Source organism: Scyliorhinus canicula, chromosome 13, assembly GCF_902713615.1.
Source record: "Scyliorhinus canicula chromosome 13, sScyCan1.1, whole genome shotgun sequence".
NCBI lineage: Eukaryota > Metazoa > Chordata > Chondrichthyes > Carcharhiniformes > Scyliorhinidae > Scyliorhinus > Scyliorhinus canicula.
Window position 1 is genome coordinate 61,211,201 of NC_052158.1, and position 26,379 is coordinate 61,237,579.

The window sequence follows — 26,379 nt, forward strand, 5'->3', positions numbered from 1 at the left end:
GAAGTTTCAGTTGGGGCGCTTGATAGTTACAAGGAAGCGAGGAAGGATCTAAAGAGAGAGCTGAGACGAGCAAGGAGGGGACATGAGAAGTCTTTGGCAGGTAGGATCAAGGAAAACCCAAAAGCTTTCTATAGGTATGTCAGGAATAAAAGAATGACTAGGGTAAGAGTAGGGCCAGTCAAGGACAGTGGTGGGAAGTTGTGTGTGGAGGCTGAGGAGATAAGCGAGATACTAAATGAATACTTTTTGTCAGTATTCACTCAAGAAAAAGATAATATTGTGGAGGAGAATGCTGAGACCCAGGCTATTAGAATAGATGGCATTGAGGTGCGTAGGGAAGAAGTGTTGGCAATTCTGGACAAGGTGAAAATAGATAAGTCCCCGGGGCCGGATGGGATTTATCCTAGGATTCTCTGGGAAGCCAGGGAAGAGATTGCTGAGCCTTTGGCTTTGATTTTTAGGTCATCATTGGCTACAGGAATAGTGCCAGAGGACTGGAGGATAGCAAATGTGGTCCCTTTGTTCAAGAAGGGGAGTAGAGATAACCCCGGTAACTATAGGCCGGTGAGCCTAACGTCTGTGGTGGGTAAGGTCTTGGAGAGGATTATAAAAGATACGATTTATAATCATCTAGATTGGAATAATATGATTATTGATAGTCAGCATGATTTTGTGAAGGCCATGCCTCACAAACCTTATCGAGTTCTTTGAGAAGGTGACTGAACAGGTAGACGAGGGTAGAGCAGTTGATGTGGTGTATATGAATTTCAGTAAAGCGTTTGATAAGGTTCCCCACGGTCGGCTATTGCAGAAAATACGGAGGCTGGGGATTGAGGGTGATTTAGAGATGTGGATCAGAAATTGGCTAGTTGAAAGAAGACAGAGAGTGGTAGTTGATGGGAAATGTTCAGAATGGAGTTCAGTTACGAGTGGCGTACCACAAGGATCTGTTCTGGGGCCGTTGCTGTTTGTCATTTTTATAAATGTCCTAGAGGAGGGCGCAGAAGGATGGGTGAGTAAATTTGCAGACGACACTAAAGTCGGTGGAGTTGTAGACAGTGCGGAAGGATGTTGAAGGTTACAGAGGGACATAGATAAGCTGCAGAGCTGGGCTGAGAGGTGGCAAATGGAGTTTAATGTGGAGAAGTGTGAGGTGATTCACTTTGGAAAGAATAACAGGAATGCGGAATATTTGGCTAATGGTAAAATTCTTGCTAGTGTGGATGAGCAGAGGGATCTCGGTGTCCATGTACATAGATCCCTGAAAGTTGCCACCCAGGTTGATAGGGTTGTGAAGAAGGCCTATGGTGTGTTGGCCTTTATTGGTAGAGGGATTGAGTTCCGGAGCCATGAGGTCATGTTGCAGTTGTACAAAACTCTGGTACGGCCGCATTTGGAGTATTGCGTACAGTTCTGGTCGCCTCATTATAGGAAGGACGTGGAAGCTTTGGAACGGGTGCAGAGGAGATTTACCAGGATGTTGCCTGGCATGGAGGGAAAATCTTATGAGGAAAGGCTGATGGACTTGAGGTTGTTTTCGTTAGAGAGAAGAAGGTTAAGAGGTGACTTAATAGAGGCATACAAAATGATCAGAGGGTTAGATAGGGTGGACAGCGAGAGCCTTCTCCCGCGGATGGGGGTGGCTAGCACGAGGGGACAGCCTTAAATTGAGGGGTAATAGATATAGGACAGAGGTCAGAGGTGGGTTTTTTACGCAAAGAGTGGTGAGGCCGTGGAATGCCCTACCTGCAACAGTAGTGAACTCGCCAACATTGAGGGCATTTAAAAGTTTATTGGATAAGCATATGGATGATAAGGGCATAGTGTAGGTTAGATGGGCTTTAGTTTTTTTTTCCATGTCGGTGCAACATCGAGGGCCGAAGGGCCTGTACTGCGCTGTATCGTTCTATGTTCTATGTTCTATGTTCTATTCCTTTACTTAAGTTTCGCACCTTTGTTTCTGACCCAAGTTCCTCACTCTCAAATTGAATGCTGAACTCTACTATGGTCACTGCTTCCTAGGGGATCTTTCACTCTGAGATTGTTTTTTAAATGTGCCTCATTACAAAATCCAAAAAAGCCTGGTCCCTGCTTGGATCCACATTGATCAGAACAAAAAACATCAATAAATCAAACGAAAATGACAAGGATTGATAGCCCCTGGTGGGGCCATGTAACTAAATCAAAAAGTTGAAAGAAATCTTAAATAACTAAACCGAAATGTCGTTGCCAGAAGTGATGATACACCCCATCCCCTGTTTATACTCTTTTTCTTTATCATAGAAGTTACAGTGCAGAAGGAGGCCATTTGGCCCATCGAGTCTGCACCAGCTCTTGGAAAGAGCACCCTACCCAAGCCCACACCTCCACCCTATCTCCATAACCTGGTTACCCCACCCAACACTAAGGGCAATTTTGGACACTAAGGACAATTTATCATGGCCAATCCACCTAACCTGCACATCTTTGGACTGTGGGAGGAAACCGGAGCACCCGGAGGAAACCCACGCACACACGGGGAGAACGTGCAGACTCCGCACAGACAGTGTCCCAAGCCGGGAATCGAACCTGGGACCCTGGAGCTGTGAAGCAATTGTGCTAACCACTATGCTACTGTGGTGCCCCAATAATAATAAACAGTAAATTGAACAAAAATGACAGAGATAACAACCGCTGGTGGGGTACTGTAATTAAAATGAAATGTCAAAAGGAAACCTAACTAATTAAATTAAAATGTAATTCCCGGGGATGATGATGATGCACTCAGCCCTCCGGGTGTCCACAAGTCATGGAAGGCCTGAAAAGTGCCCCTGAATGCTGTGTGCTCCCTCTATAAGGGCACCCAGTCACGGATGTATTGGCAGTAGAGGGACAGACAGTTGGGTTGGACAATTGGTCAACATATATGGGGGACGGAATATTTAGCTGACCACGGGTGATTTATCTATTCTATTTTTGCAACATTCAAGGACAGGTTGAGGTTCTTGCTTGCACAATTCAAGAGCTTGAGAGTGGCTTGCAAACCTGGTGCAGAGTGCATAATGACACTACAGTCATCCGCAAATTGGAGATCATGTATATTGATGTTGGTCAGTTCAGATTTGACACAGAGGCCACTGAGGTTGAAGAGTTTTCCAGCAGGACAATATTTAATGCTGACCGCAGAGTTGCATCTTTGATGATCTTTCTGTTCCAACTCTTCCCGCTCTACTAATGTCTTGTGAAGGTGTCACTTGGATTAATTAACTCACATTATCTGTTAGTTATGGTTTCACATAAACATTAAGAGAAAGCAAAAGAAAATTGTGAAACTTATTTTGTAATAAAACTTTAATTAAAATTTCAACATATATTCTGTAAAGAATTACATGACATTTAATAATGGAAGCAGGTACTGCAAAACAGAGAGAGCAAAAATGTAAGCTGGGGGCTCAGCTGTAGAGCACAGGAAGATATCAATGGGCCAGTCAGGTTGGTGGGACTGTGACAAATGACGTTCAGTCTGGAGAAGGGCAGGGTAATGCATTGGGTAAAGCTAACAAGTCAAGGGAATACACAATAAGTGGTAAGTTACTGAGACATGTAGAGGAACAGAGGGGGCTGGATTCTTCGTCCTGCCGCAACAGATTTCTGGTTGAGCACGCCGGCGGGATGCTCTGCTTTGCCGGCTGGTCAATGAGATTTCCCATTGTGGGGCAGCCCCATGCCATCGGGAAACCCCTAGGCTGCCGTCAAAACAGAGCATCCCGATGGTGGAGAATCCAGTCCAGGATCTTTGGAACGCAAGTGCACGGATCCCTGGGGGTCGTTGGACAGGTAGATAAAGTGGCCAAGAAGGCATAAGAGATACTTGTCTTTAGTAGTCAGGGAAAATATAAGGGGCAGGGATGTTATGCTTGACCTGTTTAAAACACTAGTTAGGCCACAGATGGAATATTGCATGCAGTTCTCATAGGAAATAGGTGATTGCACTAGAGAATGTATCTTGGAGATTTGCAATTATATTGCGTGGATTGGAGAATTTTAATTATGAATAAAGATTGTATCTGTAGGGTTGTTTCAGTTGGAATGGAAGAGGCTGAGGAAAGACCTAACTGAAGCATATAAAATTATGAGGGGTCTAGGTAGACTGGATACCTTGGTTGAGAGGCACATAACTAGGGCGCACAGACTTAGGGAAAGAAGTAGTAGATTCAGGGGGATTTGAGAGGAAATATTTTCATCCAGAGGGTAGTGGGAATCTGGAACTCGCAGGCTGAAAGGGTGGTCAAGATAGAAACCCTTATTACATTAATACGTCCTTGGATATACACTTGAAGTGCTATAACCTACAAGAGCTGCAGAGTGGGATTAAGCTGCATGGCCCCTTGTCAGCCAATGCTGTCACTGGGATGAATAGCTCCTTCTATGCTGTAAGTTTCTATGATTATAAGATTCATTTTGACTTTTGCCAATAGTTTAAAACTAGACACTTGAAAGCTACCTGTGCTGACGCCCGTATCGGCAGATGGACTAACGTGACGTGCTGGCCCCCTGTGCAGTGCAGGATTGCTGATCCTAAGGGCCAGATGACGACATCGTAAAACGCTCCGGTGCTTACGACGGCATCAACACTTAGCCCCAGGATCGGAGAATCCTGCCCCTTTTTTCCTCAGCACCCTGTACAATTAGCCTTAGGAACCAAAAATAAACATTGCCTTCGTGTCACTGCCACTGTTAAGTCAGAATAGAAAAAGAATATCCACTCAGTGAAATTTTAAGCACATGTCTACAGCAGAACTCTGCTTGGAATTATCAGGATCAATTATTGTTGGGATATGCTAGACTAAATGATATTCAGCATTGGTAAGATAGGAACAAGGTGGGAGAGGGAAACTTCATGAAAATTTTAGCCAGGGTTTGTGGCTCCACACAATAAAAGGTGAGTCAACATGACGACCATCCAAACTGGAATATGCCCTGGAATAGCTGAAAATATTGGTCTGCAAACTTAGGGATAGTCCTCCATTGTCAACATGGTCACCCTTACATTATTAGTTATTTCCAGTGCTGGGTACAGAGGCTCGCTGAATGTTTGCTCAAAAGTGTGCAAGTGGGTAAGTGTGTCATCTGACACAGCATAAAAGGAGATCATTCCACATTCAAAATCCACAAACACTCCCACTAAGGCGGGGTAAACTCTAAAATTAGGTAGTTTGGTTTTAAAATGATTATGCAAGGCTAAAGACGAGAAAATCCCTGACTGGACACACCAGGATTTTTCATTCTTCCCCAGTGAGCATTCATTACTCCGCCCTTTTCGACTGATGCTTCTGTAACAGACTCCCACTTTCCATCCCACTTCTTTGCTGGTCTCCACCTCCCAGTAACAGCGGCCGTAGCTCACTCCCACAGAGCAGAGGACCTGGTGTTTGTCATTAAACCTGTGTGGACTCTCTGGGTACAGCTGCAAATCCGAAGATGCCAACGCAATGCTGTTATTGTTCAACAGAATGAGGGAGGGATGAGCTGTATCTGGATCCAGAGTCAGTGACTGTCCATCTGCGAATTAAAGGAGAAATCAAAATGAATCACAGTCGCTCATCCCTGGCAGGAAAATAACTTTTCCCGGTGTGCTCGTTCCCGCGAGTGAAACTCTCCTCAGCTTCTCGATCAACACTTCTCATAATTTTAAAGACTTTTATGAGGTAATTGTTCAAGAGAAAGGGGACTTTGGAGAAATTCCGAGAGATCAGCGAGTCAGTCTGCAGCTTTGGGTGGTGCTGCCAATCGCCAGCCGAGCAGGATTCTCTGGCGTGCGATTAGGGAAGCGAAAGCAAGGGCGTTGGCCCCCTTCCCCATGTGTAGCTCTGGCTGCTCCGATACCCCAAAGATTGCCACTATTGGGCATGGCTTCACCCTCACCCCCACAACCCAGGACATTGCTCGGAGAAGGCTGTCCAGAACCCAGCAAGCTTGGGGCAAGCCAAAAACATGTGGGTGTGGTTGGCCGGACCCCTCTGGCACCATTCACATTTGTCCTCCACCTCTGGGAAGAACCTGCTCATTCATAGAGAACATAGAGAAATACAGCACAGAACCGGCCCTTTCGCCCACGGTGTTGTGCCGAACTTTTGTCCTAGGTTAATCATAGATCATAGAATTCTGGACACTAAGGGCAATTTATCATGGCCAATCCACCCAACCTGCACATCTTTGGACTGTGGGAGGAAACCAGAGCACCCGGAGGAAACCCACGCACACACGGGGAGGACGTGCAGACTCCACACAGACAGTGACCCAAGCCGGAATCGAACCTGGGACCCTGGAGCGTGAAGCAATTGTGCTATCCACAATGCTACCGTCGGGCTCAGGTCAGGTGCGCTCTGAGCACCGCTTTGAGCTGCATTCGGCCTAGCCTTGCGCAGGAGGACGTGGAGCTCACACTGCTCAGTGCTTCGCTCCAGAGCCCCATCCCACCTCTGTCCCCAGTTCGTCCTCCCATTTCTGTCTGGTCCTGTCCAGTGGTGTTCGGGCTCTGTCCAGTAGCTGCCCGTGTATTTTCCCAAATAGCCCCCCCTTCTCGCTGCTTGTGCCTATCAGGTCCTCTAGTAGTGTGCTTTCTGGGGCCCCGGGGTGCGGAGGAAGTGTTTTATTTGGAGGTGTCTCTATTCCTGTCCTCTTGATAGTTTCCACTTCCTTGTCAGTTCGTCCAGTGTCATCAGTCTGCGCCCTATGTAGAAGTCCCCGACTGTCAGTATGCCCCCGTCCCGCCTCCATCTTTTGAAGGTGGTATCTAGCATAGCTGGGGGAATTTTCTGTCGAAGTCCGCCGGGAACCGGTTGGGTCCCGGTGCCTTCCCCGCCTGCATGGAGCCAATGCTCTCCATGATTTCTCCCAGGTCTATTGGTGCTTCCAGCTCCCCCCATCTGTCTTCCCCCACCACTGGCAGTTCCAATCTGTCTAGGAACTGTTTCGTTCCTGCATCCCCGTCGGGGGGCTCGAAGGTGTACAGTCCCTGGTAGAAGGACTCGAATGCCCGATTGACCTCCTTTGGTTCTGTTACTAATCTGCCTCTGCTATCTTTACCAGTGCTATTTCCCTTGTGGCTGGCTGCTTTCTCACTTGTGAGCCAATAGGCGGCCAGCCTTGTCTCCGTGTTCGTAGAAGGTCCCACGTGTCTGGCGGAGTTGGTACTTTGCTTTCCTAGTGGAGAGCAGGTTAAAGTCCATTTGCAGCTTTTTTCTCTCCACCAGCAGCTCTACAGTCGGGGCCTCGGAGTACTTTCTATCGACTTCCAGAATGGAGTCCACTAGCTGTTGCCTGGCCACCTTCTCTTTCCTATCTCTACTTGCCTTGTAGGCTATGATCTCTCCTCTGATCACGGCCTTCAGTGCCTCCCAGAACATGGAGGGTGAGACCTCCCTGTTTTGGTTGTTACTAACGTAATCACCTATGGCCTGCGATATGTTTTGGCAGAAAGCCTTGTTGGCCAGGAGATCCACGTCCAGCCTCCATGTGGGACTCATTTCTATCTTCTCACCCTTAATGCTTGGTTTACTTTTTTAGTAGCTGCATATTTATTTTGAGCAATTTGTGTATTTGTACCCCATTTAGCTTCTCATTTTAAAATTAATACGTTACCTGCTTCTTTTTATTACTGTAATACTGCATGTTCATCCATGTTGAAATGAATCTGCCAAAATATATGGCCATTGTGCAAGTTTATTAATGTCTTCTTGCAATTTGTTGCAGTCCTCCCCAGTGTTGACTATCCACTCTAAAGTCTAAATCATTAATATAAATTGTTGTCCCAGCATTGACCCTCCTGGGACCTCACTTCCCACCTTCCGGCGCCCTGAATAACTACTTCTTAACTCTATTCTCTGCTTTCTGTCTTGAAGCTAGGTATCCATTGGCTACTTGACTCCGTGGTTTCTCCATCCCGCCGCCCCAGATTTCTGGTTCAGCACGTCGTCAGGATTCTCCCTTTCGCCGGCTGGTCAATGGGGTTCCCCATTGTGGGGCAGCCCCAGGCCGTTGGGAAACCCCCCGGCTGCCGGCAAAACAGATCATCCCGAAGGTGGAGAATTCAGCCCCATATATTTTGACCTTATTCAGTACTATATTAAATGGTAACTTTTTTTTTGTTCTTGGAATGTGGGGTTGCTGTTGAACTGAGTGGCTTGCTAGGCTATTTCAATGGGGCAAATAATAGTCATCCACATCACTGTGTGGGTCTGGAGTCACATTTAGGCCCGGCCGGGTAAAGACAGCAGATTTCCTTCCGCGAAGGAGAATCGACAATGGTTTCATGGTCAGCATTATACTTTTAATTCCCGATTTTTTATTGCCATGGTCGGATTCGAACCTGAGACCCTCGAGCATTACCCGGGGTCTCTGGATACTTAATGATCTGTTGAGCTGCTCGCAGAAAAATACTTTTCACTGTACCTCGGTACACGTGACAATAAACAAAATCCAAGTCCATTTTGTTGTCTACATTATTGCTAGTTTCTCACGTGCGGTATTCTATTATCTTTCCAATTACCAATGTTATGTTGGCAGGTCTATAATTCCATGGACAGGTTCCATTTCCTTTCTTAGATATAGGCATAATGTTAACCATCTCTCAGTCCTCTGGCACTTCACTTTATTAAATATGTGTGCTAGTGCATCTGATATCTCCTCTAGATTCTTTCACAATGCACAGATATAATCTGCCTTCAGCAGGGGTTTTATTCTGTTTGATTTGTTCATTTAATACTTCTCTTCTTATTTTAAATGCACTTATATCATTTTGAAGCTCATCTTCTGATGTCGTGTCAATTTGATCTATCTCCATGGCAAATACCAAAGCAAAAGAATAATTTAATATTTCTGCCGTTTTGTTGTTGCTGTCTGTGATTTTATCCTGCCCGTCCCTTGATGACTTGATTCCCAGCCTGACCTTCCTTTTTTTACTTACGAGCCTGTAGAATATTTTACTATTTTCAACTATTATGTTCCTTTGATCATTTGATTTCAATTTTCCTACTAATTTTTTGACGTTGCTTCTAATCTCTTTCTTTCTCCCTCGTCGTGCTTTCCTTTGTTGTCCATGTACTTTAGTGGGTGTCCTTTCCCTCCCTCAAAATTTCCCTTATGTCTATATTCTTCCATATGTCTCATTAGTGTTCAGATTCTTCTTGTTTGTTAGCAGGATATATTTTTCTTGGACTCTACTTTTCATTGCTGTTCTATAGCAGTGTTTGCCAACATTGCTGCCAAGTTCAAAATTATTCTATTCTCAGGCTGTAGCCACTTGGGGTGGCCACTTCCCGATTCCAAAATGGATGCCCGCAAAGAATGCAGGGAAAAATGGTCAGGCACAGGGAAACAAGCAGGTTCAAGGTTTCCTGTGTAGTAAGACTTGCAAAAACCCAGACAGAACCGAAACCAGCAACCATCTACATATCAATGAGCAATCCCCAGGAACAATTAGATACATTGAAACCAAACCAGACTCCCCGGTGCCAGCGGGAGCCAGGACAAAGGAAGGCCAACGGACACAAAGGAACTGCCCAGCGATCAGGGAACAGCTCCAGTATTGGAGAAATCGATCCAAACGATTGGGACTTGGTCGCGAAAGGGCGCGAAACCCCTGGGTCTATAAAACAGAGTCCCCAAGTTCAATTCGTCCTTCTTGGCAGGGTCCCTCAGCAGCTCGAAACAACTCTTGACCGTGACTCTCAACAAGGAGAGACCTGCCTAGCAGCTGCACCAACCAAGTAAGTCTCCAGTCAATGCACGCTACGAGATAGGTGCTCCTAGCTACTATTCCATACTGGCTTGAAGCCTGCAGCCTCAGAATCGAACGAACGGCCATTGTTCCCCTGATTTGGTGGGCCATTTCCAAAGCTAAGTATAGGCCTTTTAGTGTTAGAGATAGTCTAGTAAGTAGAGTTGCATGCATGAGTAGTGATTGACTGTGTATAATAAATGTGTTTTGATTTGAAACTTACTAACTGGTGTATTGAGTTATTGATCAGCACTTGGCTTTGAACCTCGTGGTGGTATCATAAAGATACCTGGCGACTCTAGAGTAAAGGTTATTAAACAGAGCAATTAAGCAAAAGCACACCTAGCAACAAGGCTCTAAGAATCAACTCTTACTCAATCTGTTGCCCTGGTCTTTGTCATGCTTAATATCCTTCTTAATTATTATTCTAAACAATATTATAGTATGGTCATTATTTCCCAAATGTTCTCTTCCTTTACTTCTTTTGTCTCCTCTGGTTCATTCCCTAGTACTAGATCTAGTAGCAAATACCTCCCGACTGAGCTCCTTGTATACTGGGTTAGAAAGAAGTCTTGCACACATTGTAAAAACTATTCCCAAATCCCCTTTGTTGGCCAATGGATTTCAGTGTGTTTGAAATCAGTCATTATTATTAATATATGTGTTTCTTCCTCCACCTCCCTTCCATGTTTAGATGCCCTGCAGACCCCCCTATTAATGTGATTGATCCTTTGCAATGTTTTACCTTTAACTGCATGGATTCTATTTCTGTGTAACTGATCAAGCTTTTATGCTGCCAGTATATTATCTCTAAGTATAGTTATTCCACTTTCCCTTTCTCTCTATATTTTTAATGCCTCCGCCAGTGAAAGTGGGGGAGATAACGGGCAGGATTCTCCGCCTCCATTGCCCACTGTGTATGTTCCAGCAGCAGAGGCGGCCCGCCATCGGCCGGCAGTAGGATCTTCTGGTCCCGCTGATATCTACGGGATTTTGCATGTCTCACACTCTCCAACGCCAGTGATCGCACCACGGCGGGGGGGGGGGGGGGGGGGGGGGGGGCTGTCACCATCGGCCGGTAGATCCCACCACCGGGAAGAGCCAGTGTTTATGCCCCTGTTAGTCTCTTGGTTAGAAAACCGTATGGGCTGGATTTTACTAGGCCCCGTTGGCCATGATTTCGGTGGTGGTCCTGCAGGAGTCAGTGAGAGGGCCCCAGCTATTCACAATATTTATCAATGATTTGGATGAGGGAACCAAAAGTCATATTTCCAAGTTTACTTGGTGCCATGAAGCCTGGTGGAAGATATGTGGTGAGAAGGATGTTCAGAGGCTTCATGGTGATTTAGACAAGTGGGCAAATACGTGTTCGATGCAGTATAACGTGGACAAATGTGAAGTTATCCACTTCGGACAGAGAACCGGAAAGGCAGAGTATTATTTAAATAGGGATAGATTGGGAAATCTTGATGTACAAAGGGATTTTGGTGACGTTGCAGGTGCAGCAAACAGTCAGGAAAGCAAATGGTATGTTGGCCTTCATTGCAAGAGGACTTGAGTACAAGAGCAAGGATGTCTTACTGCAGCTGTACATTGTCAGACCACACCTGGAGTATTGTGTTCAGGTTTGGTCTCCTTACCTAAGATAGGGTTTACTTGCCATAGAGGGAGTGCAGTGCAGGTTCACCAGACTGATCCCTGGGATGGTAGATTGTTGTATGAGGGGAGACTGGGTCGACTGGGCCCATTTTCACTGGAATCGAGAAGAATGAGAGGGAATCTAATTGAAACATATAAAGTTCTGACAAGGCTGGACAGGCCGGATGACGGGATGATGTCTCCCTTGGCTAGGGAGGGTCTGGAACAAGGGGTCACAGTTTCAGGGTACAATGTAGGCATTTTGGACTAAGATGAGAAGAAACGTCTTCATTCAGATGCCGGAACTTTCCTGGCGCTCCGGTAGACAGGATCTTCCAGTTCCGCCAATGGCGAACCGCCTCTGGAAGATCCACGGCAGTAGGGGCTGCAAACAACAGGAAATACCATTGACAGCAGCGGAACCAGAAGTTCCCACCTTAGGCCATTGGCGGACGGCCTCCACTGCTTTGAAACATACCGTGGGGGGGCAGCATGGAAAACCTGCCCGGAGAATGGTGAATCTGTGGAATTCCCGACCACAGAAGGCTGTGGTGGCCAAATCATTAAATGTATTTAAGATGGAAATGGATAGATTTCTGGAGTCTAAACGCATTAAGGGGTTTGGGGAGAGCAGTGGGGTATGACGTTGACATAGAGGATCAACTATGATCATGTTGAATGGAGGAGAAGGCTCCAAGAGCTGAATTACCTACTCATGCTCCAATTTTCTATGTTTCCATGTTTTTAAATGAAGGCAGGTTCCCAGCCCTCAACCTTCCTGCCCACCCCTGAGCTCAGTCATACAACATAGTAAATAATTAATGGTCACCGGAGCTTGTTAACAAGCCAACTGACAAAATGCTGTCCATAGCATAATATGGTTGGCATGGGCAGTCGAGCAGAGTGGGAAGGCTGTTTTTGTAAATGGTTTATAAAAGAGCTGGAACTGTGGGGCATTCTATCTTGGTGGGCTGGTGCTGGGGTTGGTTTACACGTTAGCAGGGGCAGCCCCTTTAAGATACTACCCCGCTTTCCTTCTACCTGCCTGATCTCCAAAACCCACCATTCCCACCCAGTGCCTTAAACTGGTCAAACACTCCCTGCTCAATACACTAGACTCACATGATTCTGGGATCATTGGGCCTTCTTCATGGGAGTGCTTGCAGTCCTGACAGTCCCCACTATTGAATTCTTGGCGCTGTCAGGACTGCTGGAGCTGCCACCTATTTGGATTGGCCAGCATTTCCCAAGGGCTGCACTTGCTCCCCAGTGAGGGATGGCAGTCCCACACTCCACCACTTTAGCCTATCCACAGTGTGTTATAGGCTGTGGGGTGATAGGCCGGCTTTCAGCTAGAGTTCCTACCAATCACATCCCCAATAAAATGCAGCCCGACATCTTAAAAATTAGTGGATGGATTTCAATGAACCTTCATTGCACAGATAGGATATAACCCAAGGAAGAGTTGATTAGTTTGTGGACGAGATGTGGGTCTGGACCTTGGAATGGTTTAAAGGATCAGTTTATATTGGGAGATAGGATAAATAGCCATTTTATTTTAGAATAGTGCGGGTTGTTTTATTTGGAATGCTGCTGACTGTTTTGGAATGTTGCGGATTGTCAAAGCCTCTGCAGTGGAATTTGTCACAGCCGTCATAATGTGAGCAAAGTTTTCTGAGCAGGTTTTTGGAAGCTTCCTCAGTGAGATGGAAGCTCTTAATAAAGATTTCTTTTTACAGCTTCGTAGTTACAGGGGCTGAGATTTTCCGTTCCCAATGGTGGCAGAAATTGTCGCAGGTGGGATGGAAAATTTGACGGTCTGATGAGTTTGGGCAGGATTTTCCAGTCAGATGGTGAGCAGGACTGGAAAATCCAAAGCAAAGCATCAACAGGCCAGGAAAAGCCTTGTGAAAGAGCTGCACAATTGTAATGCCGTTGAGTTAACACAGCATGGCAGAGATCTGTACTCTATGTGATGGAGATCTGAGTACCCTCTCCATTTGTTTCTACATACATTTCACTCACAATATTTAATTCCCAGCCCTGATTTTTCAGCAGCCGTATCTGAGTAATCAGTTCCTCACAACATATTATTCCCCAGTTTCCCTGTTTCGAGGTGTACTTACAGAGTTTTATCATCTCTCCGCGGTCCCTCAGTTCTCTAGTCTGCTCCATTGGAAACTTTGTCATCTCTTTAAGGGTTGAGTTATGCAAAATTTGAGCTGCTTTGTTCATTCTAGAGAAACAATATGGATTGGAGAGATCACAGAAAATTTAGCTAAGACACGAGTTAACATTCAGGACTGGTTGCACAATACCTTAGACAATATGAAGCAAACTGTGGAATTGTCCATTTCAGCAGACCTATTTCCAGAGGTGTTGTGTGGTGGCCTTTCAAATCGATGTACACAGATCTGCATGTGAAAATTAGCCGTGCCTTAGTTCATACAAGGTTGCCTAGAATGTACTTTAGTAATGAAGGACTGCGCAGACCAATGCAGACATGAGACTGAAACAAGCGCCTGTTGCTGGAACTGAGCCTGTGCAGCATTCCAGGGGAATTTTGGAAACTTGGAGATTTCCTGGACCTGCCGGTTAATTACGGTTCACATCCGGCAAGGTGATACTTCTGGCCACCATGGACTTGCACATCTGACTTTGGTAGTGCCTCCAGCCTTGTGCTCATCTGAATATTGATCTCCACAACCCCCGTCCAGATGTCCCTTTGAACTGAGGGTTTTCATTTAGCTGAAGCCTATCTCAGCATTAAGTGAGCCAATAATTTCCGCACCTTCATTAAAATGGAAATTCCGCTTCTCAATTTTCACAGCCAACCTACAGGAGCACAGCAGTGACTCGAGAAGGATTATGCACAACCTCAACATATTTCACTGAGTCTTTGAACAATAGTAGCTGAAGCTGCATGGTGGCTCGAGCATTCCGTTAACACGAATCATTGACAATATGTTGGAGGATCTATATCTCCCAGTTGCCTTTTATTACAAAAAGCCTGCCTCCAGCCTTGGGTGGTTGTCTGTGTGGAGTTTGCACGTTCTCCCAGTGTCTGCGATGGTTTCCCCTGAGTGTTTCTGTTTCCTCCCGCAATCCAAAGATGTGCGGGTTAGGTGGATTGGCCATGCTAAATTGCCCCTTTGTGTCCAGAGATGTGTAGATTAGGTTCAAGGGTTATTGGGATAGGGCGGGGAAGTGGGCTTTGGTGGCATGCTCTTTCAGAGGGTTGATGCATATACAATGGGCCGAATGGCCTTCTTCTGCAATGTAGGGATTCCATGATTATATTGGCGGAATTTAGTTTCAGTGGCAGGGTCCCCCTCAAATTGGTTGGTGAATCAGCGAAAACCCCGAGTTTATTTTCTCTGGAAAGCCCAATGCTAATACCTGATATCCCAGCACTTACCTGGGCTGCATGGGGCCTCCCATTAGATTAAGTCCCCGATAGGGTGGAAATCCAGAGGCTGTCAGCTCTCCATTGTCAGCAGCGCCACCCACAGCAGTGCCGGTAATACTCCGAGTCCTTCACCAGGGATTACCTCTGGATCTCTAAGTGCCAAGAGTGGGATGAGGACGGTTGGGAGGGCGGCAGTGGCAAGGGGGGAAAGGAGGGGTCGGGCGCAAGGATAGGAGGGTTGGTTTCAGCGACTTATCCCTCCCCTGCCCTTCCCGATTCTGGGTTCCTTGATCGGGCAATGAGTGCCTGTGAACAGAAGACCCTTCCAGTAGGCCGTTGGCTTACCCCACATGCATTACTTGGGTAGGCTTCAGGAGCCACGGGAGACCCGTGCGAATCCTGTTAAACCCCTGGGCCACCATTAACATCCAGTGGACTCTAGGATAAGTGGCTCTAAGTGGTTCATTAATGAGCCTAACCGACATCCAGTGGATGGGATTCCCATGTCGGGCCTTTCCTGTCCGCCCCCCCCCCCCCCCCCTCCCTTCCCCCCCCCCCCCCCCCCCCATCCCACTAAATTGCAAGTTTCCTGACATCGGGAATTCAAAGTGGCTAGGCCTACCCAATTCTCCTGGCCCCCACACTGTCATGCCGACTCAAGTGGGTTCTATTACATCCAGGCCAATTCATAGGTTTCTCACCTGCACCATTCTACAGGAAAATAGGCAGGGATTTGGTGGTAAGATGAAGGTGACATGAAGTTGATTTTCACTTACCTGGGTGCAATTGCGTGGAGTTTCTGCAATGAAAGAAAGAAAGGAAATGGAAGTATTTAGTGTGAATTATAGAAGAGGAATTATAGAAGGACAGATACTGCATGACTAAGTTCATAACTTTTTTTGTTAAGGGAATAACAGATTTTGATATTTAAGTTTTCAGAAAGAATTTGATTTTTAAAAATTGTGAGGGACAATCCTCAGGTGCCTATAGGTGTGGTGTGCAACACACGCTCCTGTTTACAGTAGCAGTCAGCTTAAATATGCAAACCGTACCCTATGCCAGGGTGTAGGAACACACCTGCAATTTTCAAAGTGTCATGTGATAGTACCTTTAAGAAATGGGTGTTTATAAAATTGCTGCAGTGGATGTACCTTTAAGAAATGGGTGTTTATCAGTGATGTCAGAGTGTGGGTGGAGCTGGGCTGTCTGTCTGCTTTTACTTTTGCTTCGGACTGTCTGCTCCAGGGTGTGTTTTAGTTTCATTTTGAGAGCTGGATAGCTGCAGTCACAGCAAGAAGGTGCATTAGTCTCTCTCTCTCTCTCTGCAATCTAAAAACTGTCTCCAGATCCCTTGGTGATTTAAAATAATACCGTATATACTCGCGTAACATGCGACTTTTGAGCACCTAATTTGAAGCCTAAATTTCGGGGGTCGCATGATACACGAGGTACAAAAATCGCGAGTGTGAAATGCTGGCCAAGATAAGTCACATAGCATCCAGCTGGCTTTACTAGCGTCGTTCAGCCACTTGCCGTTTCCATTCATAAAAACATGAATGGAAACGTCAAGTGGCTGAACATCTTCCCATCAGAATGCTGTGGTCAAAATCTGAAGAGTAGTATTCTGATGGGAAGATGGGAAGAGTGGATTCTGCTGTGAAAGCTGTTTGTGATTCGAACAGCTTTCCAGCTGGCTTTACTAGCGTCATTCAGTCACTTGCCGTTTCCATTCATAAAAACATGAATGGAAACGTCAAGTGTCTGAACATCTTCCCATCATGTTTTTATGAATGGAAACAGCAAGTGGCTGAACGACGCTAGTAAAGCCAGCTGGAAAGCTGTTCGAATCGCGAACAGCTTTCACAGCAGAATCCACTCTGCAGAAACCACACACAATGATACCATTTGGAAGTTTTAGTTTCCAAAATTAATTTCCAAAAAAGTGACTCGCATGATACATGAGGTATACCATAAAATCATGTTTTGGGGATGAAAATTTAGGGGTCGCATGATACGTGAGATCGAATGATACGCGAGTATATACGGTACCCATTTCTGTGGAGAAGTTAAACCTGATGTCTTTCTGTAAAAAGGTTTTTTTTTGTCTTATGGACGTTGCAAGGAAAGATTAAGAGTTACTTATAGAGAACTGTATTCCATTGGTGTTGATAGTTATTAAGGTGTTTACTGTGGGTTTATAAAGTGTTAACTGGTTTCATAAATAAACATTGTTTTAATTTAAAAGTACTTTAACTCTCTGTAGCACTACACTGTAAGGTAGGCCCATGTGCTCCCCATAACCACAATCTATTAAAAGCTGTGGGTCAGGTGAACTCCATGATACACTTTGGGGTTCTCTAAACCCTGGCCCATAACAAAAGGAAGAATGGACAGAGCATGTACGAACATTCACACAATCCAATCTAGGCAGTTGGCGATTAGACAGCCAGAGGCCGCTCTGGAATAGGCCCAGAAATTGTCATCTCCTCGTTCCATAAAAAATATTACCGGCCCATTGATCTTTGCAACATAGGGTGGTGATTAATGGATGTGACATGGGTTTTGTCTGCCGCTCAGGATCAAGGACCCTCCAGGGCATGTCCCACCTGTTGAGAGCTGCCGGCCAATCAGAGGCAGCAGCTCTATTGAATGACAGCAGCACAGGTGGTGGAGGTGGCTGGTGCCAATAGAACAACCAGCGGGCTCCAGTAACAGAACTGGATCCCCAGACTGCAGGTGAGTGATGGTGGGAGGGGGGAATCACAGGAGCTGCATTGAAGGGGTGGGGGCTGGCAGCAAGACAGGGGGATGGCTCTCAGTGGGTCATCCCCTTCCCAATGCTGGGTTGCTGGGTTCCTCACTCAAGCACTGAGTGCTCTTGACAAGGGAATGCCAACACCCCTGGAGTTGACATGCAAGCCCTGCTTGTTTGCTTGGCGTGCTCCTTACGTTGGCGAGCCCTCAACCCCCAACTGTTGCTGGGTTAATAACGGCAGCAGTGGGAAGGTGCCCGTGAGTGGGTATTGGGGCCTCAATTGGTGATGGGGCAGGTAGGACATCCATAAGTCTTCCCACCATGGATTTAATTGGGGAGGATGAGGGAAGGCCGTCCGTAGTCACACATGTCACCCTCCCGACTAGTTAAAAGTCCCCCGTCAATAAACCGGCCACTGGGTGGGTGGGGGGGGAATTAAATTCTGCCCGTAGAAAATTTAAGGCATAGAAGGCATGCCCGTTGTGTTGGTCTGAGTCCAAAAAAAGAGGTATCCAGCCGAATCCAACTTTCCAGCTCTCGGTCTGTAGCCATGACTAACCACAATGCATAAAGTGGCAACATGACCCTACCCATTCTCTGCCCAGTCCTCCAACTGACTGGCTTTGATTAGGAGGCAGCAGATTTCCTACCCTCTGACCTCTGCCTAACCACAGCGGAATGCCCAGAGCTTGCCCTCTCTACCTTCAAATGAAGGTGTGGGAAGATGACATGGCCACTGCTCCAACTTTACGCTTAAGTTAAAATTTCCCACCCTAACCTGTGGAGCAGACACAAGATCATCTCGTAAACAAGTATTACCAGTAGTGTGTGCTGCCATAAACTCACCAACCCCGGTTACAAAAATATACACAATCCGAGAAACACCTCGCACACAGGGAGGAACAAACCGGCTCTCCTGGTTTAATTTTTATTTTTGCCTCTCAGATAATAGCACAGGTGCTCTGTGTGTCATTCTCAGAGTCAGCTCCGATATATAGAAGCTTCATTATTTAATGGTTTCGGAAGAGAGATCCAAACACTCCCATTGATCAAATGCAATGTCCTCGATACATCCCATGGCACGACACAGTCGGCGAACCACTTCTTAATTCTCTTTTTTTTATTTTTTTATAAATTTTGAGTACCCAATTATTTATTTTTCCAATTAAGGGGCAATTTAGTGAGGCCAATCCACCTAACCTGCACATCTTTGGGTTGTGGTGGGAAACCGATGCAGACATGGGGAGAATGTGCAAACTGCACACGGGCTGTGACCCAGGACCGGGATTTGAACCCGGGTCCTCAGCGCCGCAGTCCCAGTGCTAACCACTGCGCCACATGCTGCCCTCTTCCGAATTCCCTTAACCGTTGTAGAGGCAAAATTAAAAACAGTTTCGCTGAGGACCAGGGTTCGATCTCGGCTCTGGGTCACTGTTCGTCTGGCGTTTGCACGTTCTCCCCATGTTTGTGTGGGTTTCGCCCCACAACCCAAAAGATGTGCAGGGTAGGTGGATTGGCCACAATAAATTGCCCCTTGATAGGAAAAATAAATAATTGGGTACTCTAAATGTATAAAAAAATAAAAAAAGAGAATTCAGAAGTAGTTCACCGACTGTGTCGTGCCATGGGATTTATCGAGGACATTACATTGGTAATGTCACTTAATTGAATAAAAAAGAATTGGGTATTCTAAATTGAGAAAAAAAAACAGTTTAAAGCCTGCTATAACATCGGCGGGGGCAGGGAAGGGGGAGAATCTCGTTTTCTCTCTTTTTCTTTGTTAAGGGAGAAGGGGTGGGGTCGAGGGTTATACTGAATAAAAAGGGAGGAGGTAGGAATGAATGTGTGTAATTAGTTTTAGATACCTTATTGCGTTGTTTTTTGTCATGGCTTTTTAAGTCTGTCTGCTTTTGTATGTATTTGAAAATACCCCCAATAAATTAACTTTAAAGAAAAAATTAAAAAACAGTCATTGCAGTTATAAACAGTCTTCTGTCTATCGAGGCAGCTCAGTAATTTTGAAGCAATCTATTATGTGAACAAACAGCCCCTTACCTGTATGAACAGGATATCGTCAATCATTGGAATGTGTGCCAGATCAGACAAAGCTTTCTCATACTCTTTCACTTTGTTCTGGAGCGTGAGGATTCTGTCATGAATGACCATTGCGATGCGACTCTGCTCTCTGGTTAGATGCTGGAGGGCTAGGAACTCTTCATTGTCCAGCTGCTCTCTGCGAATTTTGTACTTCTCCTGAATGCTTCTGGTCACCTTGCACATCATCTCCTTCAGAAGGAATGTTTTAGTTATTTACAAAGATTCTCCAGTCTCCCAGCTGCGTGTTCCTCGGCTGGAAGATTCTATATTCCGGCCACCTTGTCAATAGGATTTCCCATTGTAACACCCCAAGCCGCCAGGAAACCCACAGGCGGGGTGAATCATTATGACTGCTGTATCCTGACCCCTGTCATTAAGCACACCCCCATACCCTCTTCATCACTGTGATTGTATAATTCACTCCAGAGAGGCAAAGAACTAACGGGCATCTGCGCAGGTCCAGGAGGCTTCCAGTGTCCCGGATGGCTACATCTGCAGAAAGTGCACCCAACTGGAGCTCCTCACAGACCGCATGGTTCGGTTTGAGCAGCATTGACTTCCTGACACATAGACCACAATCAGCAAGGATAAACAACAACACTTCCTCCATGATAGTTCTCAATACTATGTATTTAGCCCCACTATACTCCTTATACACACACGACTTTGTGGCAAAATTCGGCTCCAACTCCATGTACAAGTTTGCTGATGACACGACCGTAGTGGGTTTGATCTCGAACAACGATGAGTCAGAGTACAGGAGGGAGATAAAGAACCTAGTGGTGTGGTTTAACAACAATAATCCGCCCGCTTTGGTGCTTAGAGGCTGGCGGACGAGGAGGTGGGCGGGCGGGTCCGAGGATGCATTGAGAGGTACCTGGAGACCAATGACAATGGGGAGGTCCGAGTGGGGACGGTCTGGGAGGCGCTGAAGGCAGTGGTTAGAGGAGAGTTGATCTCCATTCAATCTCCATTCGGGCCCACAGGGAGAGGAGAGAGCAGAGAGAGAGGGAGAGGTTGGTGGGGGAGATGGTGAAGGTGGACAGGAGGTACGCGGAGGCTCCGGAGGAGGGACTGCTTAGGGAGCGGCGTAGTCTCCAGGCCGAATTCATAGTTCATAGAATTTACAGTGCAGAAGGAGGCCATTCGGCCCATCGAGCCTGCACTGGCTCTTGGAAAGAGCACCCTACCCAAGCCCACAACCCCACCCTATCCCCATAACCCAGTAACCCCACCCAACACTAAGGGCAATTTTGGACACTAAGGGCAATTTATCATGGCCAGTCCACCTAACCTGCACATCTTTGGACTGTGGGAGGAAACCGGAGCACTCGGAGGAAAGCCATACAGACACGGGGAGAACGTGCAGATTCCGCACAGACAGTGACCCAAGCCGGGAATCGAACCTTGGACCCTGGACCCTGACACAAGCATCGCCAGCACCGACATCGCCGCCACCGTTACGTCGCTCCCAGCGAACCGTGAAAGCACCGGATCGGCTGAACCTCTGACGGGCACCAGACCATCAAAATGGACATTTTTTTCCCTCCCCACTGTAAATTATTTGTAAATCTGTATATAGTTCCACGCCACCCCCGCCGGACTCATTTTTAACAGGGGGTGAATGTGCTGAACCACTGTGTGCACCTGTACTAGGGGATGTAAGGTTCGTCGGTTGCCCCTGCCGGCTAGCTCCGCCCACAAGGAGCCATATAAATATGCGTGTCCTCCTTCTGATCTGCCATTTCGCCAGCTGCAGTAGGAGGCCACGCATCTGACTGTAATAAAGCCACAGTTGTACCAATCTGAGTCTTTCGTGCAATTGATCGTGCATCAGTTCTGAAGCAGCAGAAGCAAGGCTCTCTCAAGAATAAATGAGGCCTATGTGCTAAAGGATTGTTAGTATGAATGAACTTTAAATTAAGACCTAAAGCCTTATAGAAAGCTGGGACTTCTGAGACTTCAGCAGTGTTAAACCTGGGATCATCATTTGCAAGACAAGGACCCTGAATTTGGAAAATCACAGCGCACCCCCTCCAGAAAAAGCCTGGGCAAGTTCTTTCTATTGGCTAGTACTTTTAGTTCAAGTTGTGAGTCTTGAAACCTACGTTCCTGTTTGAATAAGCACATAACTGAAGTCTTAGTGAGTTAAATAAAGTTGTATTAAATCAAGCTTGTTGTGACGATAGATTCAGTAGAGGGCAGCAACACCCAGCACAGCCAACTGGTACAATTAAACGCTTGGGGCCCCTGGGCAGGCCAAACTCCAATCTCAAGGACCATGACATAGTGTATATGTCGGCTGTGTTTTTTAAGAAGGTGGGGGAGGGAAGAGACATGTTGGGTTTTGCGCCAGGTGCACAACCCAAGTCTGTGCTCTGAATATTGTAAGTAGCTGATGACCTGTTACCGTCGCTCAATATTGTCATATGCCTGTCGTACCGGTTGTCCAAACAAAATAGGGAATATGTATACTGAGTGGTCATGTGTACATCGGGACGATCTGTGCACAGAAAGTGACGTGTCAGTAGTAGAACATAGAACATAGAACAGTACAGCACAGAACAGGCCCTTCAGCCCTCAATGTTGTGCCGAGCAATGATCACCCTACTTAAACCCACGTAACCCGTATACCCGTAACCCGACAATCCCCCCATTAACCTTACACTACGGGCAATTTAGCATGGCCAATCCACCTAACCCGCACATCTTTGGACTGTGGGAGGAAACCGGAGCACCCGGAGGAAACCCACGCACACACGGGGAGGACGTGCAGACTCCACACAGACAGTGACCCAGCCGGGAATCGAACCTGGGACCACTGGAGCTGTGAAGCATTGATGCTAACCACCATGCTACCGTGAGGCCCCTCGTGCGGGAGTGCGGGAGTTCCCCCCCCCAGCGTGGGCAGGCACACATGTAAGACCCGCTAAGATCTCTCAGTAAACGCTTCAACCTGTTAGTCCTTTGTCATCGTCTTCATACAACCCAGCAGCGACATTAGAGTAGCGATGCCTTCCTTTCAGAAGTCAAAGTCCTCTCAATGACCACTCCATTTAATGAATATGTCTTATTGCAGCAATGTTTAGCAGCTGTGGCTGTAGTGTAAGGGTCCGGCACATGTAGGGTTAACATGGAACTGAGTACAGTACTGCTCACACAGTGATGTAAAAAGACCTAAGCATGGAGTCAGCCTGGACCCTTTACTGCATGTATATAAATGGATCTAGTAGGTAATAAAGACGTGCAGTTAACCTACAGAAGACTATGGAACTGCTTTAAGACATATCATCAATAATTAACGCCCTCCCAACCGAGGCTGACGCTCAGTAAATTCATGAACCATGGAAACAAGGGGTACACTTGTCACCTCAAATACACCCTGATGCATGACTGTGCTCCCTGAGTAGAAGAGATAAACGGTCCTACGTCATGACAACAAGGTCATGTCAACTCTGGCAAATCTGGTATGAACATAGGAAATGATTTATAGCTGATCAGAAATGTCTTGGAAACTTAATCTCCCGTACCGGAAATTCAAGTTGTTCACAACGCAATATAAATATTACCTCCTGATTTCCGTAAAGAATTCAATTGGCTGGATTTTTTGGATGGTGGGATTTCCCTCTCTCACCAACCGAAGAGTTGGTGACAAACTTGTCCCCGCTGATACTGCCCGCCCACAGCCATTTGATAGTCCAGTGAGCACTCATTGGCTGCAGGCAGGACCTCTGCCCCTCACTTGGGAAGAAGTCTTGCCTCAGAGAGCGCCAGTCTGACTGTCCGGCAGCTCAGTAACCCCTGCAGTGCCGGATGCTGTAGTAAATAGGACTGGGACTACGCGCGATCCCCAGAGGCAAAATCCCAGGAGTCTAGGACCAGGTAAATTTTGGGGATCTTAGGGTGTGAAGGTAGGTGAGGTGTGGGGTGGTGATGAGTGGACGGAGGGGGGAAATTGAGGCGTCGGTGGAGAGGCTGTTGTGGAAGGGCGGACATTTGGGGAAAAGGACTTTATGGGCGCACAATGTTAAAAAGGGCGTTGCTCGGGGCAGCACAGTGGTGCAGTGGTTAGCACTACTGTCTCACAGCACTGAGATCCCAGTTTTGATCCTGGCTCTGGGTCACTGTCCGTGTGGAGTTTGCACATTCTCCCCATGTTTGCGGGGGTTTTGCCCCCACAACCCAAAGATGTGCAGATTAGGTGGATTGGCCACGCTAAATTGCCCCTTAATTGGAAATAATGAATTGGGTACTCTAAATTTATATTTTTAAAAAGGGCGTTGCTGATGGAGGGCGCTCCCATCCCACATGCCCCTTCAGGCCCGAGGCCTGAACCCAGTTTATTTTTAGGCTTCCCCATTGCCCCAAAACTCCTCCTGCCAGCCTGAAAATTGAGGGTGGGTGAGAAGCAGCCCTTGAGGTAAATAATTGACCACCTGAGGGCCTCAATTGGGGCGAGGGCAGGCCAACCTCGGTCTCGCCTGTCCCAACGTCAAATTGTGGAGAGGTCGGTACAGGTTGGAACCTGGTGTGACGGCAATCGGAGAAATCCAACACTTCCCCCACCACGCCTACAAACCCCACGGACAGGGTAGTGTACAATTCGGCCCAATAATTTTACAAAAGCGTATTTGATGCTGCCAACTTCAAACTCACCAAAGTGCTGTTCTGGTTGTTCTGAAGGACCTCCAGGTTTTCTTGAACATTGATGATGTTAACCCTGATCATGGATTGCTGATTTTCCAAATGATTCTAACATGGAGTAGCAGAGACTCAATTACTTCCAAGCCACCACACTTCATGCAGTGAATTTATCTCAGAGACGTTTTCACGAATGCACACATACCTTCAGCCCCTTCACTGCTTCACTGACACCGATCAAGTTGTGGTTCTTGTGAGCTCCAACTATGACACAGAGACTGCAGAGACAGACTGCATGATCCTTGCAGTAAAGCTTCAGGCGCTCCTGGTGCTCTGTGCATTTTCCAGCTGCAATGTCCGCAATGGGATCTGTGAGAAGGTGGCTTTTAAAAGCTACGTTTTCTTGATGTGGCGCGAGGTGAACGGAGCACATCGACACTTCACATTTCAGGCAGGTTTTAACAGCAGGAAACTTCTGCACGGTACAATAACTGCAGGGAACCACAATCTGGGACTTAACCCGGCACATGTACTTCCGAACGATGCTTGCGAGTTGGAAGTTTTTCTCCAAGGCCATTACCTTGAACGATTCCTGACACTCTGGGCAGGAGTAAAAGCCAGTACAGGTGTCTTTCCACAGATTTTCAATGCAGGCTTGGCAGAAACTGTGGTTGCACTTGAGTATCACGGGATCGGTGTAAACCTGCAGGCAAATGGAGCAGGTTAGTTCTTCCTTTAGGAAGTCTCGCTGAGCAGCTGCAGTCATGGCTGCCCCTGGAAGGAAATGAAACTGAAAGTTGATCGTGTACAAACAGCACTGGGAGGAAGTGGCTGCTAGTGTCCTAACTCAGATAACGCAATTGCAAATCATGTACCCAAGGTTGCCGGTGACACAAAGACTGGTGGCATAATAAAGAGTGGTAGACGGCACTATAAAATTAGAAGGAATATTTGGTAGATTAAGTGGTAGATAAATTTCAGAATGAATAAGTCTGATGGGCAATCTCACGCTTCATGCAGAAACTAGTGGAAGTGTGCAATTCTCTCTCACAAATTTTGTTCAATGCAAAATGCACTATCACAAGCCAAATGTGACATTCAATTATTGATCTAAAATGACCCTTCGCCCTTCCCAAATTAGAAAGTATGGCGGCCAAACACTATTTCATGAAGTCAGTGCCTCTCTTAACTATATCACCACTGGGCGCATTTGTGGAGTGTTTACTTCCTCGGTCAGTCGTAAAGTCGTGGAGTTTTGACGCCCCAAAGTATTAGTTCTGTCCCACATGGAGGAGAGCCCGAGCATCAGGCTAGGCCTTCCGTCACCTGAGGAGTCAGTGGGGGCTGCAGCAGCAGGTTTATCCTTGCTGTGGTTGGGGTGTGAGGGGGGAGCTGACTGGGGTGTGGTGGATTGTGGGGGGCAGTGGTGGGGGAAGTTGCCAAGAAGGTGAGAATCCAATCGCAGGGTGAGGTCCGAGATCTGAGTATGGGAGTATGGAGAAGAGTTGAGGCCACGTGGTAGGGGTAGTTTGTGGATTGGAAGGTTGGTGGGGTGCGGGGGGTGGGTGGGGGGGGGGGGGGGGGGGGGGGGGATCGGAAGCTTGGGAGAATGAGGAGGAGATTGGAGTTGGAGGTTGGTGGGTGACATAGGGGGCCTCATGGTGGGGCCATTATAGTCAGTGGCTGTGGAACTCAACTTTTGTGTGAAAAACTAAAACTTTGCAAAATGATTAACTCATTATGAGACAAATTTCTACATCGAATCACAATAAGTCATTCAGGTAGATGGGGAGATGGTCAAAGAGGTCAAAGAGGCAGGTTTTTGGGGAATGTCTTAAAGGAAGAAGGTGAAGGGCAGCACGGTGGCTCAGTAGGTTAGCACTGCAGTCTCACGGCGCTGAGGTCCCAGGTTCGATCCCGGCTCTGGGTCACTGTCCGTGTGGAGTTTGCACATTCTCCCCGTGTTTGCGTGGGTTTCGCCCCCACAACCCAAAGATGTGCAAGGTAGGTGGATTGAACACGCTAAATTGCCCCTTAATTGGAAAAGATTAATTGGGTACTCTAAATTTGTTTTTTAAA

General features: G+C 46.8%; 1 protein-coding gene across 2 annotated transcripts; it reads right to left on the reverse strand.

Annotated features, from left to right (window-relative positions):
• Positions 1-3,312: 3,312 nt before the first annotated feature.
• Positions 3,313-25,066, reverse strand: LOC119976611 (E3 ubiquitin-protein ligase TRIM39-like). 2 transcript variants are annotated; one of them, XM_038817224.1, is made up of 7 exons: positions 24,506-25,066; positions 24,316-24,411; positions 19,618-19,848; positions 15,584-15,606; positions 13,717-13,812; positions 13,525-13,634; positions 3,313-5,541 (listed from the first exon to the last, which is right to left on the reverse strand). In XM_038817224.1, exons 1-7 carry the CDS (start codon positions 25,064-25,066, stop codon positions 4,991-4,993), a joined length of 1,668 nt encoding a protein of 555 aa, XP_038673152.1. In that variant the 3' UTR covers positions 3,313-4,990. The 2 variants fall into 2 exon arrangements, with proteins under 2 accessions (XP_038673152.1, XP_038673153.1); XM_038817225.1 differs by lacking the exon at positions 13,717-13,812.
• Between the last annotated feature and the right edge of the window lie 1,313 nt (positions 25,067-26,379).

Excerpts from the sequence above, each read along its gene's own strand:
- LOC119976611 (XM_038817224.1), bottom strand. The coding sequence starts at position 25,066 with ATGACTGCAGCTGCTCAGCGAGACTTCCTAAAGGAAGAACTAACCTGC. Across the intron at positions 19,849-24,315 it reads ACAACCAGAACAGCACTTTG|GAGATGATGTGCAAGGTGAC; the intron begins GTGAGTTTGAAG and ends TTCCTTCTGAAG. Across the intron at positions 5,542-13,524 it reads CGGAGAGATGATAAAACTCT|ATGGACAGTCACTGACTCTG; the intron begins GTAAGTACACCT and ends TTTAATTCGCAG.